At 37.0% G+C, this 19,166-nt stretch overlaps 2 protein-coding genes and 1 long non-coding RNA gene across 3 annotated transcripts; 2 read left to right on the forward strand and 1 right to left on the reverse strand.

Annotated features, from left to right (window-relative positions):
• The first annotated feature begins 1,652 nt into the window (after positions 1 to 1,652).
• Positions 1,653 to 5,210, forward strand: LOC104222003 (uncharacterized). The gene is made up of 5 exons (XR_709861.2): positions 1,653 to 1,780; positions 3,611 to 3,724; positions 4,158 to 4,231; positions 4,330 to 4,413; positions 5,006 to 5,210. It is a non-coding gene; the product is annotated as an uncharacterized lncRNA (long non-coding RNA).
• A 2,740-nt stretch (positions 5,211 to 7,950) lies between these two features.
• LOC104222002 (E3 ubiquitin-protein ligase RING1-like) lies at positions 7,951 to 8,391 on the forward strand. Its single transcript, XM_009773179.2, has one exon. It carries the CDS (start codon positions 7,951 to 7,953, stop codon positions 8,389 to 8,391), a length of 441 nt encoding a protein of 146 aa, XP_009771481.2.
• A 9,485-nt stretch (positions 8,392 to 17,876) lies between these two features.
• LOC138880746 (uncharacterized) lies at positions 17,877 to 18,769 on the reverse strand. The gene is made up of 2 exons (XM_070160918.1): positions 18,367 to 18,769; positions 17,877 to 18,055 (listed from the first exon to the last, which is right to left on the reverse strand). The coding sequence occupies exons 1-2, from the start codon at positions 18,767 to 18,769 to the stop codon at positions 17,877 to 17,879; spliced, it is 582 nt and encodes a 193-aa protein (XP_070017019.1).
• Between the last annotated feature and the right edge of the window lie 397 nt (positions 18,770 to 19,166).

Below are 19,166 nucleotides of genomic sequence, written 5' to 3' on the forward strand. Positions count from 1 at the left end.
GGTCATAACCAAAACGTGTTTTGCTTTTTATTTATTCTCGACTTAGAATTTATTCTTTTGAAAATGAAATATCATCCTTTTTCTTTTCCTTTCATTTGAGTCATATATTGTAGCTTAGACAGATGGAATTCTTCTTAATCAGGTATTCTTTTTCTTATCAACTTCACCTAAAAATTTTATTTGTGTAGTTTTTGCATTTCATTTTTTTGGTATATGGTCTATTTTATTAATAATAACTTTAATATTTTTTATGTGACAAAAATATGTTCTGATTGCAAAATGCCAAAATAATTCAATCAAACGCTAAGTGATTAATTAGGTTGGCTGCATGTTTTTTGTTTCATTTCAATAGTTATAGAAATTGTTATTTATACCCCAAGTACAGTTCTGCTTGTCCTATGATTCTTTTAAGACGTATAATCGATGTGTTTCAAGAATCTATACATGAAGGGAAAGACTTAAGCTAAAAATTTGAATAAACTCATAAAGAGATATGATCGAAATTTAATTACTTCTTTTTTTTATGGTAAAATTTAGTAAAAGAAATAGAATAGTTCAATTAGACTTCATTTTCAGCTTTAACTGGAATATGTATTTTATTTACCAAAAAAAGAAGGTTTGTGTACTTAAAATTTTCTACATAATTTAACTTTTTTAAATTCTCTACTGGATAAATTAATAAAATACCATTTAAATCATGTTTCATTATCCTAGTAGTGAGTGATTCGTCTTTAATGGTTTGTACAGGGTACAGATCCGAAAGTAATATGTACGAGTTTATGAAATTAAAAAATCTAATACAATAAATAAGAAGGAATTTGAGATTTGGGCTTTTTTCACTTTTGGCGCACGCCAGAAGTTATTTATATTCGGTAGCCAAAAAAATATATAAAATTTGTATCATTTTAATATATATATTTGGCTATTATTTGAGAGCGGCTATACAATATCGTTTTCCTAAAGAATTTCGCAAAAACTATATGTAAATCGTCATTTTGGGTATTGATGAGATATGGGCCTCTAACATTTTGCCCAGTTGCCCCACCATTATAATAGGCCCTATTTACTAATCTGGCTACTTAACATTTTGGACCAGTGGGAGCTATTTATCCCAAATAACCGTCTTCCCAATTGCTTAAACTAAAAATAACCGATAAATCTATATAATATATAAGTTATGTATAATATGTCTATAATTATGTATAATTATTATATACCGACTAGAAAAAGTAAGTAGTGAATCTGATCGGCTATTTGTGTAAAGATTCCTTTGCTGGAGAATTGCAGTTTGAATTTGACATCTTGACCATCGAGTGCCTTATACTATGTAGATTTGAGTCAAGAATTGGTGAAAAAATTATGAGAAAAGCTTTTCATTAAGAAAAAAAAGCGTTAAATGTTTAGTAATGAAAAAACAAAATTTACAACAAAATTTGTTAGCTTCAGTGAATTTCATAAATCTTATGATTTAATATGACTTCAAACCATTAAAATAACTCATAAATTACTTTTTCATTTTTTACTGTCTATCTTGATAACCTATTCCTATACTATAAACGGAGATAACCAGACAGCTCATGGTCAACATGTCTGTCTGGCCCAAAATTTTCTTATGGTGTGAATTTGTAGCCCAGCTATCAACTCACCGCTTGATTTCTCTTACTGCATCTGACACTGGTGAGAAGCCCCATCTGCAAAGTCCTCTTCTTCAAACGGCTCTACGCTTAACATCTCTGCTCTCTCTCACCCCTCCCCTCTGTCTATTGGTATTTCCTACTGGGTAATCTTCTTCTCATCTTGTGTTTCTTGCATCGATTTGTTTCAATCGCTGATAATATGCTAGGCATTTGTGTTTTCCCCTGAATAGCGAGGGGATTCCTGCAAATAAAGTGAAACATGTTAATAAATTTTGTTCTCTAGGTGTTTGACAAAATTCTTCAACCAGGTTTTCAATTAGATTTCTTATGCATGGTCCTGTCTTTTGTTTTCTCTGGTTTCTTTCTTTGGTTGCATTTTGAGTTAGGCATTTTGACGCACGAATAGGAAGTCTCTGCCTCACATTGCAAGAAGTTTCATTAGCTTATCAAGTGGTGTTTTTGAGTTGAAAGCTTTATTTCTGTCTTCATTTTAGATAGTCATCAAGATTGATTTTCCTTTGCTTAAGAAATAATTTTGGTTTACTAACAGAGATATCCCGAGCGACAGTGGCGCAAGGTTTGAAATTCATGTATTATGTAGATAGCTCTGCAATTTGGATCCTTCTTTAGCTACTATTATTTTGGTATATTTTTACCAACAAAGTGGACATTATTTAATAAAAATTTATAATGTTTGAATCGATTGAAACAATAATTATTTTACTGCTTGGCCGGAAAAACTTTAACATCGTGCTATAAATTTGATCAATTAAAGAGAATTCCCTTTCCTTTCTTCTGGATACCATGAAAATTTTGTTGTCAAATAAAATCTGAATAGTGGCTAAATGCAGTACTTGTGATATTCGAATTTGACACTTGCCTCCTACCTCCATGACAGAGGCGCAACATGTTTCTTCTTTTGTAGTTTCTCTTGACGATACGGGGCCTCTAAACTAAGTTATCTATTGTATGTTAATATAAGATATATACTCACTGACTCTTTGGATGGTTTATCGAACGACTAGCAATATAATTTAATTAACAATGGATGTATAACATCATTAGACTGTTCACCTTACAATACAAACTGTAAACAAACTATCAAATAATATTTTAACGTATTTTAATATGTGCACTTATACAATTTTGTTGATCATTTTATATCGAGTACAAAAATTTATCTGATAAATTAAAAAGGATACGATTAAGACAACAAACTTCCCTTACCTTCTGTGCTTTTAGCACTACTTCTGACATTGTATAATATCATTGAATATAAAATATTTGAAACTTTCTTTTCAGGATAAATACACAAAGAAAAAGTTTTTACCTGTTGCAATGCATATATGCCGTTTTCTTGCTTGTTCTTCTGTCTGTTTTCTTGAAAATGTGAGGATGTGTTGCATATACATAGCTTGAAGAAGGAGTATTTACTGTCTATTATAAGTTACATCCTTCACTGATGTGTTTTCATTTGTTGCTTCACAGTTGTGAACTTATTCTTCTCTGTTACGATAAAATTACTTTTTATCCACCAATGTCTTCTCCTATTTCGTACAGTAATTTTGATAATGTATATGACATTGTTAAATGATTTATTTTTATTAGTAATCTAGCTGAAAGGATTAAAGTATTTCGGTGTTACAATATTAATTGTAGTATTTCTTTGTACAACAAATCCTTACTATCTGGTGTGATTATCTTTGAACCTTACCAAGATTAGATAAAATACATGTTGTTGTCTCAAATGAAGTGCTTGTGTGTGACGTCAATAATACATTAGAGCTTCTAAAATACTATATCTTTAATCAATTACTATTTTGGAGATTTTACATAGTAGGAGAACTTATTTTTCACTTTTGGTTTATTTTATAGTGAACTATTTTTAATTTGGAAATTACTTGAATATTAGCTTATTGGAATATGGGGTATCTTGGATTTTGCTTATTGTGTTTACTTTTGGTTGCTTGTAGATTTGTCACTGTGAGACTTTCAGTACTCAAAACTTCGGATTCACATACAAGTAAAAGATAATTGCAATGGGTAGCCAATCTGATCCTCACGCTTTCGCTTTTTCTGCAGCTGAGGTTCTTTTACTTCTCTATCCACACTGATATTCTTTGCTTTTTAAATTTTTTTCTCATTTTCTCTTCGCACAATCAAATTGATGAAATTTTCATCTGATTTTCTATTTGACTTATGCTTTTAAAGGATATTTGTGCTCTATATTTCTTAGAATTTGTTTCATTTCCTCTTACCATTGTGGATTTACATAGAAGTATCAGTTTCAGTGCAAATAAATGTTGCACCTATATTTTTCCAAATCCATGCCTATTGTCACTAAAGATAAAAGAGTAGTGGGTGCAGCAGGTAATCTATATGCACTAACTTAAAAATCCAAGATCTGCTTCTATTTTCAATACAAATCACCTTTGTAATTTCACTTTATTTTGTGTTGTTTCATGCTTTTAAGTAATGCCAGAGCGGTGAGCTTTAATTTCTTGTTTCTCGCTTGTGCAGTTGGAGTTTTTTCAGAAGATGATACGACTGAAATTATGCCAAACATGAGAATGGAACCTCTCAATCTTGTATATGTATTATTTTCCTCTTTTAGTTAAATTTATTTCACATAAGCTTTGTAGTGTTTGTGCTTATTTTGTTTTGACTATTCAAATTATCTGTCCACAAATAGCAACACAGGTGCATCTTTGGTTAGCAGTTGATGTTAAAAACAAAGGAAAATGTACTATCAGACCTCTTGAAGCCATGTCCATTGGTAAGTTTTTAGTTGTTGGGTGACTTTACCGATCTGTGCTCCCAAGTGCAGCGACCAGTTGATTTAAGTTTTGATTCGGATTTGTTTGTTTTATCTTCTATTGTGGAGAAACTGTTACACATGCTATTTTACTAAGTTAGTTGTTGCTAGCTCAACTTGTATGTCCGTATAAGACTATGAAATCTAGAGTACCCTTAAGCAAAGGTTCAGTATTGGAATAGAGACGGGCCAAAATAGAGTAGAATGGTAAAGATGCTCCATATAGCGACCTCAACTTGTGTGGGGTTGAGGGATAGTAGGGATAGTAGTAGTAGTAGTTATATATTTGTTGCTAGATTATCTTACCTAATAAAAAATAATATATTCTTCTGAGTGGTTACTGGTTTGTTATAGAGTAGAGGGAGTTGTGGTGTCTCCAAACAGCTGAGTTTGTTTGAATTGAGCAATTCATATATTGGTTTGTTTCTTTTTCTATTTTAGTTTTCTGTTGATTGTGTTTTGGGATTTGGTTATATAGTTTAAATACAATAGTTTTATCACAACAGTGAAAGATATCAACTGGCTAAGATCCTTTCTTTTTGGTATTATGCAGGCTTATTGAATTGACATATGTGGACGCTGTGGGTCGACGACATTACTGTCTCATCTGCTACATCTTTAGAGGACCATCATACTCATTGTTTCACCTCAGAATTTCTTCCAGTTACTAATAAGTCTCATGTTTCCTTGCTTAAAACATAGTCATGCTAATACGCTACCAAAATTAAATAGGAAAATTCAATTTTTGCAGAGCCAAATTCCAAGTTGTTCATTTCTTTTAATTTGGTTTTCCTTTGGTATTTTTATCTCAATTATACCAGTTGTTTCTTAGAGCCTTGTTTTAACTTTCAAGGCCAGTCTACCCTTTGAGCTTAAGATTGTGAGTTTAACGTTAATGCTCCTTTATTTCTGTTTCACTCTTAGATGAGAATGTGCACAGTTCAAGAATGCAAGATAGCTCTAGCACGAGCAGGGAAATGAAGAAAACCAAAGTTGATCAGTAGCTGGCTTAACACATAGAGAAATTTCAGTGAATACATGTACAATGGAGTATTTATAGTGAATAAATACATATAATAGACTAAGCTACCCTTGTATACATTATACAATACTTATCAAACTCAACTTAAAAAAACATAAGAGGGATTAATTTTTATCTATGCTCCCTTAAATTTCTCTTAATATATGCATGAAAAAGGAAAAACGATATAACTATTATACAATATACACTATGTATTATACATTTTAATATGACTGGCTATTTGTATAAAGATCCCTTGTACATTTTGATCTTATTTGAAGAAAACAATAATACTCTCCACTTATTCAAATAATTAAGGACATTTAAGAAATGAAACTCAATGCTTTTTCGAGAAAATTTATTAAGAATACATACAGAGAGATAAAATGGAAATTTACTTAGCAATTTACATCTTTTGTGCTCCTTTTATGCCCCTCTCCATCCTTATATAACACTTCACATCTTTATTTTCTAATGTATATAATCAAATAGCTAACTAGCAAGAACCATTCACCCTTTGCTTCTTTTCTCCCTTTATTTAGTCGCTACTAAACCAACCCTTTCTCTTTCTTTTTGTAATAATGGCAAGAGAATTCAACCAAGCAATTAGTAATCCTTTTCTTTGGAAAATCAAGCATAAAAAAATATCCTCCGCGACGATGAAAATCTGCCGGAGGATAATTTTTTCTTTTTATGTCGAATACGAAAATTATACCTTAATTACTATGTCACACCCGATGTTCATTGGAGATTTTACAATCACACTCATTTTGACTATCATATAGTCAGATGGATTTGTTTTGACATAGAGGACCAAAACATATGGTCCTACAAAATACATCGAATGCTTGAATGTTTACATGTTCCTTTGATATATCAACTAGACATTATACCAGACATAGTAAATAAGGCTTCGTTGATTCTCCAAGAAAATGAAAGCCCAAGAAGAATCCCTATAGTAGAGAAATTCAAAAATAGCCAGATTTACAATTGGTCGTTCAAAAATAGCTCAGTTTCAAAAGTAGTCAAAATTTAGCCATTTTTCATGTAAAGATAAATTTGAGCGAAAACACTGTTCAAAACCGGGAAAATACGCCAGCATAATATGATGGAATTCCAGCATAAGTACACTAGAACTCCAGCATAAGATACTGGAGTTCTAGCAAGTATACCGGTCCAGCATAATATACTGGAGTTTGGAGCACCAGTGCTCTAGTCTCCAGCATATTATACTGGAGCGAGCAAAGTATACAGGTGCACCGAACTCCAGTATATTATGCTGGACCGATCACTGTTGCAGCAAAATAATGGCTATTTTTTATTGACTTGGTAAACGCCGGCTATTTTTGAATGACCCGTCCGAAAACTGGCTATACCGTGCTATTTTTACAGTAGACGTAGTCCATCGTCGTCCTCAAGAAATTCCGAACCCTTACCAAATTTATCATGGCGAAGCAGATGAGGGTGAGATCGCGTTGATAGAGCAAACTGTGAACTTACCCTCATTTGATTAGGGCTTTTGTTTGTTTGATTTGATTTTAGGTTGAATGTTTTTTTAATCAAATCCGCTCCTGTGGTAGTACGCAGTTTTGGTACTCCTAGTTTATTAGTACCAAACCTTAATTTTCTTACTAGTAGGTTTGTTGTTCTTGTTGTCGTTTTTTTAATTGTTCTCATCGTTTTTTGTTGTTGTGAGGAAGTTGTCTGTATGACCAGTGTTAGACAGATCCCTACCAGTTTATTGAATATTAAAAATTGTACACATGCAGGGGGGAGGACTTGGGGTCTTACCTTCAAATTTCCTATATTCGAAATGATTTATCTCATTTGGAGCATTTATTTAAATTTGAAAGATGGAATGTACGTACATCCGTTTTGAAGATTGTATTCACCCTTTTATATTTCTTTCTTTACCCAAGTGTTCTCTTTTCTTGTTTAAATGTTATCCAGAGATTGATGGAATATCCTAATAATATATCATGTTTTTCTATATTATTTTGCATGTTAGTAGTATTTTTTGTCTTTGTAAAAATAACAAGTTTCTGTCAGCGTATATAACTTAAATATTTCAGAGATTCACTGCTTCCTTTTACAAATTAGAGAAAATATGATTTTACTTTCTGATTTTGCTGATTTATCTTTTTCTTTCTTTTCATACTTGATCTTGTTTGAAAGGTAATAGTTGGTTCTACAGAACATGTATTGGAATATTTGGACCTTGAAATTGTGCAATAGCATCTTTCAAGTCTAATGAATACCGTTAATTAATCTGTATTTCTTCCTATGTCGAATCAAAAAATTGCACCACAATTTCTATCTCGCAGCTGATGGTCGTTGGAGGTTTTATAATCGCACTCATTTCAACTATCATATAGTAAAAAAAATTCTCTTTTGACATAGAGGACAAATTAGATATATGGGATAATATACATGTAATGCTTACATATTTACATGTTCCTCTCTTGTATCAACTAGACATGATAGGAGACATCGAGCTTAAGACATTATCGATCCTCCATGAAAATCATGAAAGACCGAAAAGAATCCCAATCGTTCTGGACATAATTCATCGTATTCCTCAAGCTATTCCGAATCCTTACCAAAATTATTATGAGGATGAGTTGATAGAACAGGTCGCGGGCTTATCGTTGGAAGAGAGTGAGTTTGTGCCCGTTCCTGCATCGGCGTATGCAATTGAAGCACTGGAGAAGGTGAAGGTGGAAAAGATGATCAATATGGAGGAGAATGTGGGTGAGAATTGTAGCATATGTTTTGATATGTTGATTTCAGAAGGTATTATTGAAGTTACTCGCATGCCATGCAAGCACCTTTTTCATGGAGGTTGTATCGTTCAATGGCTTGAGAAAAATCATGTTTGTCCTTTGTGTCGCTTTAAGATGCCTCTGGACAAGAATTAGGGCATTTGTTTGTTTGATTTAGTGTAATGTTGAATTTTTTGTTTATAACTAATTAAATTCGCCCTATGATGGCGGGGGATGTGCGCAATGACGAAGTCAGAAATTTCCCTAAGGGTGTTCAAACTTGAAAGAAGAGAAAAAATTCCCTCACAAAGAGTGTTCAATATATGTTTTATATCTTTAAAATCTAATATTTTACCTAGATATGCGATGTAATGTTTTGCCGAAGGATGGTCAATTGACCACCCTTAACCCAACATAGTGATCACGCCCAACTATGTCTTCTAAAAGATAAAGCGGTCGTTGCAAATATTGTCACACCTCCTCTTTCCGCACCCGAGAGGGCGCCAGGGAGTTTTTTCCCATTAAAGGACAATCGAAAACGGGATTTATTTATTTATTTCAGAGTCGCCACTTGGGAGATTTAGGGTGTCCCAAGTCACCAATTTTAATCCCGAATCGAGGAAAAGAATGACTCCATATTACAGTCTGCGTACCAGAAATCTGGATAAGGAATTCTGTTAACCCGGGAGAAGGTGTTAGGCATTCCCGAGTTCCGTGGTTCTAGCACGGTCGCTCAACTATTATATTCGGCTTATTTATCTGATTTTAAATACAATTATGAACCAATGTGCCAATTTTAACTTGTAACCGCTTTTATCCTTCACTGCTAGTTTATAGGACTTGCAACGTCGTGAAAACATATCTCGAACCACGTTACATCAATGCACCCGTGGTTATTGACATATCTCGACTTGGTTGAGATTTGGATTTGGGTCACATAAATGTGCACCCGAATTAAGGAGAATAAATTATTAAGACGCGCCTAAAGCGACTAACGTATTGTTGTTTTGGGGAAAACCGTAAAATTTTGCTAAACGGCCTGTCCCGGATTCAAAGTATTTTAATATATGCATTTAGAGGGCCCCGCAACTCCTACATTTTTTGTTTGTCGATGCTCGTCTCATTTTATTATTAAATGGAATTTACGACGTCATGGAAATGCATCTCGGGCCACGCCACAATCAATGTGCCCGTGACTAAAGACATATTTCGACTCCGTTGAGATTTGGATTTGGGTCACATAAATGTGCACCCGAGTTTAGGGAGATAACATTATTAAAGGCGCGCCTAAAGCAACTAGCGCATTATTATTTTGGGGTAGGGCCGTGAAATTTGCTAAACGGCCCGTCCCGAAATCTAAGTAATCAATACACATATTTTGTGAGGGCCCCGCAATTTGTCCCTTTTATTTGGCGAGGCTCGTCTCATTTTATTTTTTTTTTAAAAAAAGGATATCCTATAGCAACTACGTTTCTTGTCGCGTTTGTCTCTTTTAATTGAAAACAGAGATAGTCCTAGTTAATTACATGCTTGCTGGTTATTTGCAGCAGGATTCAAAATGCTTTTATAGAACAAGAAAATATGACTACGCACACGGACAACTGATTGAACATTACGGGCCCAAATCCAGCTCATGCGGAATGGGCCAGAACTGGGCCACTGTTTGTTCGATGAGGGCTTGCTTGGTCTGTTTCGACCTGGGCTCGACCCCTGTGAGGTTGAGGTCGCGAACTTGTTCTTGGTTCTATAGGCGTTGTTTATCAGTTATAAAGGGACCGTTTATTAAAGGGAAAAACAATTAACTAAGGATGAATAGTTTTCGTGCGCTACTAGACATGCTAATCACTAACACAATTAATTTCTAAACTGCAGCCTACTACATGGTTGAAAATTTTTATCCAACAGCCTACACGCACAATCGGATGTCAAATTACCCTACATTTACAGTTACTATGTGTTAAAGCTAACCCCGTATCCGAACAAAAATATAGGCTATCATACATCACAGATCATTCAGTGTACATGCTATACATAAAATAAACTATCTTCAACTCTTCTCTTTGTATTCATGCTCAACCTCAGATTACATTGACAGTATTAGTCGTGTACCTGGATGTTTGGACAATAGACAGGAGAAGAAGAAAGATGTCAGCAACCGGCAACCAAACAGCAAACACAGCAACAACAACCAACAGCCCACAAACGACCCAACAGCAATTTCAAACGATGAAATCCATAGTGGTCGAGTACCCACCAATCGATCCCAGAGACAGAATAACGAGACAGTCGAGAAAACTAGACTATTTTGATGCAATAGCAAAAGAAATTCAATAGTCAAACAAGCTCAGCAAATAGCCAACACAGCTTCGATAATCAGGAAGACTGAACTCAATCCACAACACACAGAAACTTAGTGCAGTAACAATCACAGCAGAAAATCACAAACTTCTCTTAATGGAACAACAACAGCCCCAGTTCGAGTGACTGACTTGGCCAGAACAGCTTAACCAACTTAGTTCTTTGTGCAGTTTTGGACAATGTTTTGTAAAAATGCTCTGAAAATTTCTTTTTTCTCTTCAGTTTTCTTACTCACCGAAATCTCTTAAGACTCAAAAGAATAATAAAAAAAAACCTGCCTTTTCTAATGGAAGGTCCCCTCTTTTATATCCTAACCTTAACACTTTACAGTCTGTTTTACAACTCAAAATTGCCCCCCCCTGTTGCTTTTCCACTTACTTATTTTAAATAACCAAGCCCCCATGAAATCCCTGACAGCCCTCTCTCTTTTGGTTGTTAAAGTGTACTGATCACTTGTTTATTTAACCAAAGTATGGGCAGCAGGAATATAATCTGACAACACATGCTGTCCAATTATTTTAATCCCTTAAAGCTAACCATACACATGCTGCCCACGGTCCAAACCAAATGGCATTGTGTTTAAAAACCAAAATCTGAATCTGCCATTATAACCTTTCCCCTAGATGTTCTTTTAATTTAATTTGAACAAAATCAACAGGCAATACAATTCCGTTCCTAATGGGACTCAAATACGATCACAGCAGAAATAAGCAATACGAATCAAGTTGTTACCATTAACGATTGAAACTAATTGACGACATATATCGACTCGACTATATTAATCGTAACACATAACAATCAATCGTTCATATGAACAACACGTATAGAGTCCCGAATGACTTCAGACCAATTTGTTCAAACACTGGGAACTTATGTGAATTAAACTCGTTCGACGACTAATCTATATCACAGGGTATATTCAGAACACAAACAGAAGACAATTGGCCAAATAAAAAGGCCTTTAACAGAGATGGAAGAAATCCGACTGAAAAATAACAAAATAACAAACAAACACAAAGAAATATGATGACAACTTAATTAGAACCAAACAAAGAGAAAAGGAAACTTACTGAAAAAGTTTGAAATCAAACGGACCCAAATCAAACTCGACTTCGAACTTTTGAGGCCGAACAAACTTTAATCAGGGTGTTCTCACATGAGAACACCTTGATTAAGGTCTATTAGACCTCAAACCTATGTCCAAACCGGCCGGATTCCCCAAGTGCATGTGTTCTAAAGTCTGGATATCCAGATCTGGATTTTTGGGAGTTGTGGGTAGATTCGGACCAAACCAAGTTTGGTTTGGTCACGAGGAAGGTCAGGGGAGTGTCTGGTATGAAGATGGGATGGTTTGGCATAGATCCGGGTTCGACTCAAATCTTCAAATGAAGATTCGAGACGAACGAAAGTGATTCGAGGCTCGTGGTTAGTGGATTCGTGTTCAGGTCAGTGAGGTGGTCCTAGGGTGTTCAGGAGGCGGTCATCGGCGTTCATGCCGCCGGCTTTAATGGCGAGGGATACTGGGGCGGCTGCTAGGGTTCGAGGATGAGAAGGGGTTGGGGAAGGAGATGACTGAAGGGGGGTTCGGATAGGGGGTGCGGGGTAAAGGGCTGAGTTTATATATGGGGGGGTTGATTGGATCTGAGCCGTTGGATCATACGATCTCAACGGCTTGGATCTGAGGGTGAGAAACAAGACGGGGTCGTTCAGTAGTTAAACGGGGTCGTTTGGTTTAAATGAGGGGTTGGGTCGGATTGGTTATTGGGTCGGGTTTGAACACGGGTTGTTGAAAAAGGTCCTGAGCCGTTGGATTGGCCTGGACGGACGGCTCAGATCGAACGCCCTATACGGCGTCGTTTTGGGGGCGTGCCTGGGCAGGCCTGGTTTGGACTGGGTCTTGCCTTGGCTTTGGGCCTCATTTTGGGGCCCAATCCGATTTTCCCTTTTCTTCTCTTCTTTTTTTCTTTTTCAAATCAACAAATTAAACTAAAAATTCCTAAAAATTGTAAAAATTAAAATAAACTCACACACATATTGGTTAGCACCTATAACAATTAACACAAAATGAACAAAATAAATAAAAATAAAAATAAAAATAAAAATGGTTAGCTCACAGCTGAGAATGAACGATGCACACATACACATTTTTTTGAATTTTCTTTTAACGACAGGCCTTTTTTTTGTATTTTTGTTTGATAATGACTAGATGCAAAACGGACAGACTCACAAACGATTAACAAAACATGTCACGGAAAGACCGAAAAATTGTACAGCGAAGCCCTTTGCCGCTATTTTTATTTTCTTTTGGAGCAATTGTCCGTGAAGCAAAAATCACGTGCTTACAAATATAATCCGGTTTTAAGTCCTGAGTCGAATCCTCAGGGAACTAACCTATCTATTACAACTCTTGGCAATGCTATTATCAACTCAAACAATTTCCAGATGCAAAATTTTTATCAATAAAAATTGGGTTTTTGTTTAACTACTTCAAATGATATTAAATATAACAATATGCTAAATCAAAGATAATTCAATGGAAAAAAGGTCTAGGGTATTGATTTCCCCAATTGCTAAGTTAGGCTTTAACTCTTTTGCTATAATCTCGCCGTAATACTCTATGAGGATTATGAGCTATGGGTTATCGCAATTATCTCTCGATCAACTATGATAATTTACTAAAGCATTCTCTCGAACTACTCTAGCTGATAATTTGTGCAGCTCTGAATTATCCCACCAAAGCTTCGTTATCTCTAACCCCACTTTTAAGTTCAAGTAATGAATCTCTTCAATTACCTAAAAGTGGTGTTGTTCAACAACAATCTAACCTAGTATTCTTTCTCAAGCAACACAAGGCAATTAGACACGATTAATCAAGAGCCCATTCAATTAATTACCATACAAAACATAGTTGAACAATCATATAATAAACCCGGCTCGATTATAACAAAGTTGAGTCAAAACTTCATCTAACAATTGGTTCCATCAACCCTAGATCAAATGTTTAGCTACTCATAACAATGCAAGATAAAACTACAAAAGTGTTCATAATGTGTAATTGCAATAATAAAGAGAAGAGAGAAAAACTCTAATGTTTGGCTGCTCTTCTCACACTTGTTCTTGCCTCCAAAATAGTCTAAAAATAAGCTTGATACTTTCTTGGGTGAGCTTCTTGAGTTTATAAGGGTTTGGAATAAGTTTTCCCCGAGTTACACTTTGGTCCCAAAATTTCTGACAACTGCACAGTTCACCGCGGTGAAAGACAAACATTCTGCCTCACATCTTTGGCCTACCGCGGTCCACCGCGGTCGCGGTAGATTCAAACCCAGTCCACTTTTTGCTTCTTTCCGCTCGGGTGCTTCTTGATTGGACGTTTTCTTCACATTATTGACTCCAAAATACTCCGTAGCTCTTCCTAACTTAGATTAGTCCCTGCGAAGCAAAAGAATATCAATTAGAGCATTTTGTTATCATTTAGCCTATAAAACAACAATAAAGCATAGTATAATTACGGTGTAAATATCGTCTATGTAGCCTATTATTAACACCTCACACTTAAATCATTGCTAGTCCTCGAGCAATCCACCACACTCTATCAGAATTCCTTCCCTAAGCTTTTCCCTTAACGTATCACACGAAGAACAATTCACCCAAGTTGCACCTAGTAGTGAACAACCTTTGCTTCAAAACTCGACTCTTACGTGTCGTGCAATATTCATACTTACTCAAACCACTCTATACAGAAGTCAAGATTTCCTCTCCTTCGTGAATCACATGCCCTCGCATCACACAAGAGAATAATTCCACAATTAATATTATTAAGAATAATTAGGAACTCAGATGGACAAATTCACTCACTCTCAAAAAGAACATTCACATGCCACAAAGATGTACCATAGGCTTGCCCATAGTGTACTACTCTACTAATCGAGCCTATTCAGTCTAAGATCAATTAGGACTTCACTTGGTTGTAATGTAGGCTAAGGAATGGGTAGGATATATTTGGATATAGTGACTAACCTCCCTAAGCACTTTTAATACAATCATATTAACCTTCAAAATCATACTTATGTCAACCAGACGTTCCACCACATTTTTATTTATAACATCTCATTCCTTTAGGTGAATTTGAATCAAGCTACCACTTACCAACTACTATATTTATTCATTTTTTTTACGTGGTGCTTCTTCTTTTATTCTTCCAAAAACTGCACCTTTCATCTAATTCATTTGTTCCATTCAAAAACCAAACCACCACCCCACACTTTAACTTTTGCATATGTCAAGGCCATTCAAGTGCTCATGGGAGGTAAAAGGGGTTCAAACAGATAGCTATTCAAACAGTTGGGTAAGGTTCGCAATGTGATTGCCAAAGAAACAGGCTTATAGGCTCAACGGGGTTAACTACGATGTATTACATTTAGATGGGTTTACTTTATATATCTGGCTTAACAAAGAAATGTCTATATCACTTCTAAGACTGTATGAAGCTACTATTTCGCTTTGTAAACACACAGGGCAAGTTCTAGACATCAAATGTAAAGCATAGAATACAATACAGCTCACACACACATGGCACATGACTAACTCCAGATTGGTTTATCAACACACTCTCTTTTGAGTGTTCAAGTCAGTTACAAACATATAAATTTAAGGCACTTTAGCAAGAGTCAACCACTGAGACTAGGCATTACACTCTAGTGTTGATTGTGTTCAGGTGTATTAACGCCAAGGGTTTCTCCTTCTATTTCAGCTCGTAGCCCATCAATACGAACTAAAAACTAAAAACAAAATAAACAAAAACTAACTACACCCGGTTCAAGCTAAACCATTGGAAAAGAACAGTGGCCCAAAGAAAAACCAAGGGGGAGTTACTACACTACCTAAAATAAAAAAATATCTTTTTGGTATTTTCTCTAGACTTACTTCCCTCAAGAAAATTGTCTAAAAGATCCGTCATCAGGAAGAGTCCTTATATTCCTTATTTTTGTTCGACTAATATCCCTCAAAAGACCTGTCGAAAGGTGTCCGTCTTCGGGCCAAGTCGCAATTAACTAACATGACCCAACAATACCAAACAAATAGAAAAAAAGAAAACAACATCATACACAGTTATTACAACAACAGCCATCCCCCACCCTACACTTAAAACATTGGCATGTCCCCATGTCAACAAATATAAAGAAGAGTAAGGTAAGGGGACTTCCCTGAAGCTCAATCCTAATCAGAGACGGTTCCAGGATCGAGGTGACACGCTCATCCTAGTGCCCGAAGCCATCCCATGATCTTTCTCTCTGACTTGGCCTGTTGAGTGGTCAAATTGTCAACTCTGGTGCCCAGGTCAAGGATAGAAGTGCGGAGACCAGCTATGTCTTGCTCCAGGTCTGTCATACGGGTACTTCGGCAGGCCTATGATGGGCTCGCTTCATCAGCTCTCGGTGGTAGTTGTACAGCAGCATCCTCAACATCCTCATCAGCTTCATCATCATCCTCAACCATAACTATCGACTCTCTCCCAATTGAGATTTTTCTAGCCTGGAACGGGGCTTTCAATGGCAATTTCCCATCAACTCTGGGATTATTTGGAACTCTTGCAGCACGACACAACCTGGTAACTAGAAAGGGGAAGTAAAATCCTTTGAGTACCTCGGGGGAGCGAATAAACATCTCGTCATGGAGGAGCCTGGCGACATCAAAATCCTGGTGGGTCATAAAAGAGTAGATCACAGCTGCTCGTGACCCATTGACATCGGTTGTATTGCTGGAGGGTAGCAGTCGGCTGTTGATAATTGCGAGCCAACACTTAGCCTCCCAATTGAGAGACTGTGAGTTCAATGTGATCCGGTGCTTTATCCATATATGCTCCCTATCTGGCACACATATTGCTTCTAGAATTGGTGCTCACCAGATAGTTGGGCGATGAGAAGCAATGTAAGTATCTCTATCGCCTGTGAAAACTGGCAGCCGGTACACTCGGCATATGGCCTCGAGGGATGCATTTACCCGGGTGTTGCGTACTGTGACAACCCTATTCTCATGTTCCAGGCAGTTAGCATAGAATTCCCTAACCATCTGTACATTCGCCTCCTCCGGTTCCTCAAAGAAGATGTCCAGCTGACACATCCTCAACTCAGCAAAGATATTTGGGCGTTCCACTTGCAAAGCGTCCCTGTCAATATGCACCTCCGATAACAATTTCTTTGACACCTTGGCATTATACTTGTCCTCAGCCAGTTTGGAGACAAACCTAGTATTGTCAAACTGTGCCACACTAGCTTGATCCCGAGCTCTTGAAGAACTGCCCGGTCCACTAGCGGAGGACCCTGTGTTGCGTCTCTTCCTAGATGGATGCATTGTACCTGCCAAACATAGAATCTCCTATCAGTCAGGGTGTGAGTTATGTGAACAATGGGTGGTTACTCAGACTTCACCACTACCATGGTCACATTAGCCCTTAGAACTCCATTGGGGCAATTCCACAAACACCTTGTGAGCAAGATACTACCCTAACACATTTAGCCCACATGGATACATCAATTCTTCCCCCAAATCAACAATTTGCACTTCACCCACTCACCCCACAACAATTAGTCCCACACACACAAGTCCACACTTTCTACCATATTGTGCACATACTCTTCAACAACATAGTGCACATACCCCATTAAACAGCAAAAAAGAAGAAAATTAAAAGAAAAATTCAACTAGAGATACTACACAATTAAATATTGAACTAATATAAAACTTAAAACAACAATGCAATAGAAGAGGGAAAGAAGCATGCCATACCTGGGCTGGATAGAGAGTGAGAGGAATGGGTGTTGGGGGAGATGGGTTGGAACGTGGGAGAAGTAAAGAAGAAGAAGAAGAGAGGGGAGGAGATGGTAAGTTAGGGTTAGAGAGAGAGAGGAGATGGGGAAAGTTAGGGGATGGGCGGGTCTTTTGATATTATTAAGGGGGGTTAAAAAAATTAGAAAATAAAAGAAGAAGAAAAAGAGAAAAAAATGAAAATACTTACCTGGGCGACGAAATGGAGAACTGCCGCGGTTGACCGCGGTCCTACCGCGGCCGCGGTGAGTTTAATAACGCGAGGCAGAATGTTTGCGTTTCACCGCGGTCGTGGTGGATCGAGTGACTGCAAGGCAAAATACTCATCATTGACCGCGGTCGCAGTGCGAGGATTTTTTTATAGGAAGTTATAAAAGAAAACAAAAACAACAACATTCGTGGGTTACCTCCCATGCAGCACCTGATTTAACGTCGCGGCACGACACAGGCTCGGATCATCACTCCTCATTCGGGTACTGGGGCTCTTCCAACGTTATTATCTCTCTATCCACGTTCTCTTCTGCCATTCCAAGGTAATATTTCAACCTTTGCCCATTCACTGTGAACTTATTCATCTCATATTCTGATTCAATCTCAATAGTTCCACTTGAGAACATTTGCACCACTTTGAAGGGTCCTGACCATCGGGACTTCAATTTACCCAAAAACAGTCTCAATCGTGAGTTGTATAACAACACTAGCTCTCCGGATTTGAAGTTTTGGTCCACGATGTGCTTATCATGCATTAGTTTCATCCTTTTTTGTATAATCTAGCACTCTCGAATGTGTGGAACCTAAATTCCTCTAGCTCATATAACCTAGTGACTCTGTTGGTGCCCGTTGTCTCTATGTCTAAGTTCAACTGCAGCAATGCCCAAAGTGCTTTATGCTCGAGCTCTACCGGAATGTGGCATGTCTTTCCAAACACCAACTTGAACAGTGACATACCAATTGGAGTTTTGAAGGCTGTGCGGTACACCCACAATGCATCATCCAACTTTTTCGCCCAATCGGTCCTTGTTGCATTCACTGTTTTCGTAAGGACACTTTTAATTTCCCTGTTGGACACTTCAACTTGCCCGCTCGATTGTGGGTGGTACGGGGTGGTGACTTTATGACGAACTCCATACTTTTCCAACAGTCGTGCGAACTCTCTATTGCAAAAATGGGTTCTGCCATCACTGATTATAGCTCTCGGGGTGCCAAAACGTGTGAAGATGTTCTTCTTTAGAAAGCCTGTTACCCTTTTTGCATCATTGGTTAGGAGAGCCACTGCTTCGACCCACTTGGAGACATAGTCAACTACTACCAATATGTACTTGTTATCATATGAGATGACAAATGGCCCCATTCAAAAACCTCCAACTCCTGAATTGTGGTCATTGGCATCTAGTGTCGGCGAGATATGTTGCCTGTCCTTTAGCATTCATCGCAACTTTTGACCCAAGCGCGGTCATCTTTGAACAGAGTTGGTCAATACAAACCCAACTCCAACACCTTAGCTGTTGTCCGAATTCCTTCAAAGTGTCCACCATATGGTGAATCATGGAAAACCTGTAAAATAGAATGTTGATCTTTTCGGGGATACACCTCCGGATCATGTTATCTACATATATTTTAAAGAGTAGAGGTTCATCCCAATAATAAAACCGACAATCACGAAAGAACTTTTTCTTTTGAATTGAGGAGAGTTCATAAGGTACAATATAACTTGCTAAATAATTAGCAATATCAACGTACCACGCTGC

This window comes from Nicotiana sylvestris, chromosome 11 (genome assembly GCF_000393655.2).
Source record: "Nicotiana sylvestris chromosome 11, ASM39365v2, whole genome shotgun sequence".
NCBI lineage: Eukaryota > Viridiplantae > Streptophyta > Magnoliopsida > Solanales > Solanaceae > Nicotiana > Nicotiana sylvestris.

Coding starts and splice junctions, on each gene's coding strand:
- LOC104222002 (XM_009773179.2), top strand. CDS start 7,951: ATGATAGGAGACATCGAGCTTAAGACATTATCGATCCTCCATGAAAAT.
- LOC138880746 (XM_070160918.1), bottom strand. CDS start 18,769: ATGGGGCCATTTGTCATCTCATATGATAACAAGTACATATTGGTAGTA. Junction 18,056..18,366: donor AGCCTTCAAAACTCCAATTG/GTATGTCACTGT, acceptor CCCGATGGTCAG/GACCCTTCAAAGTGGTGCAA.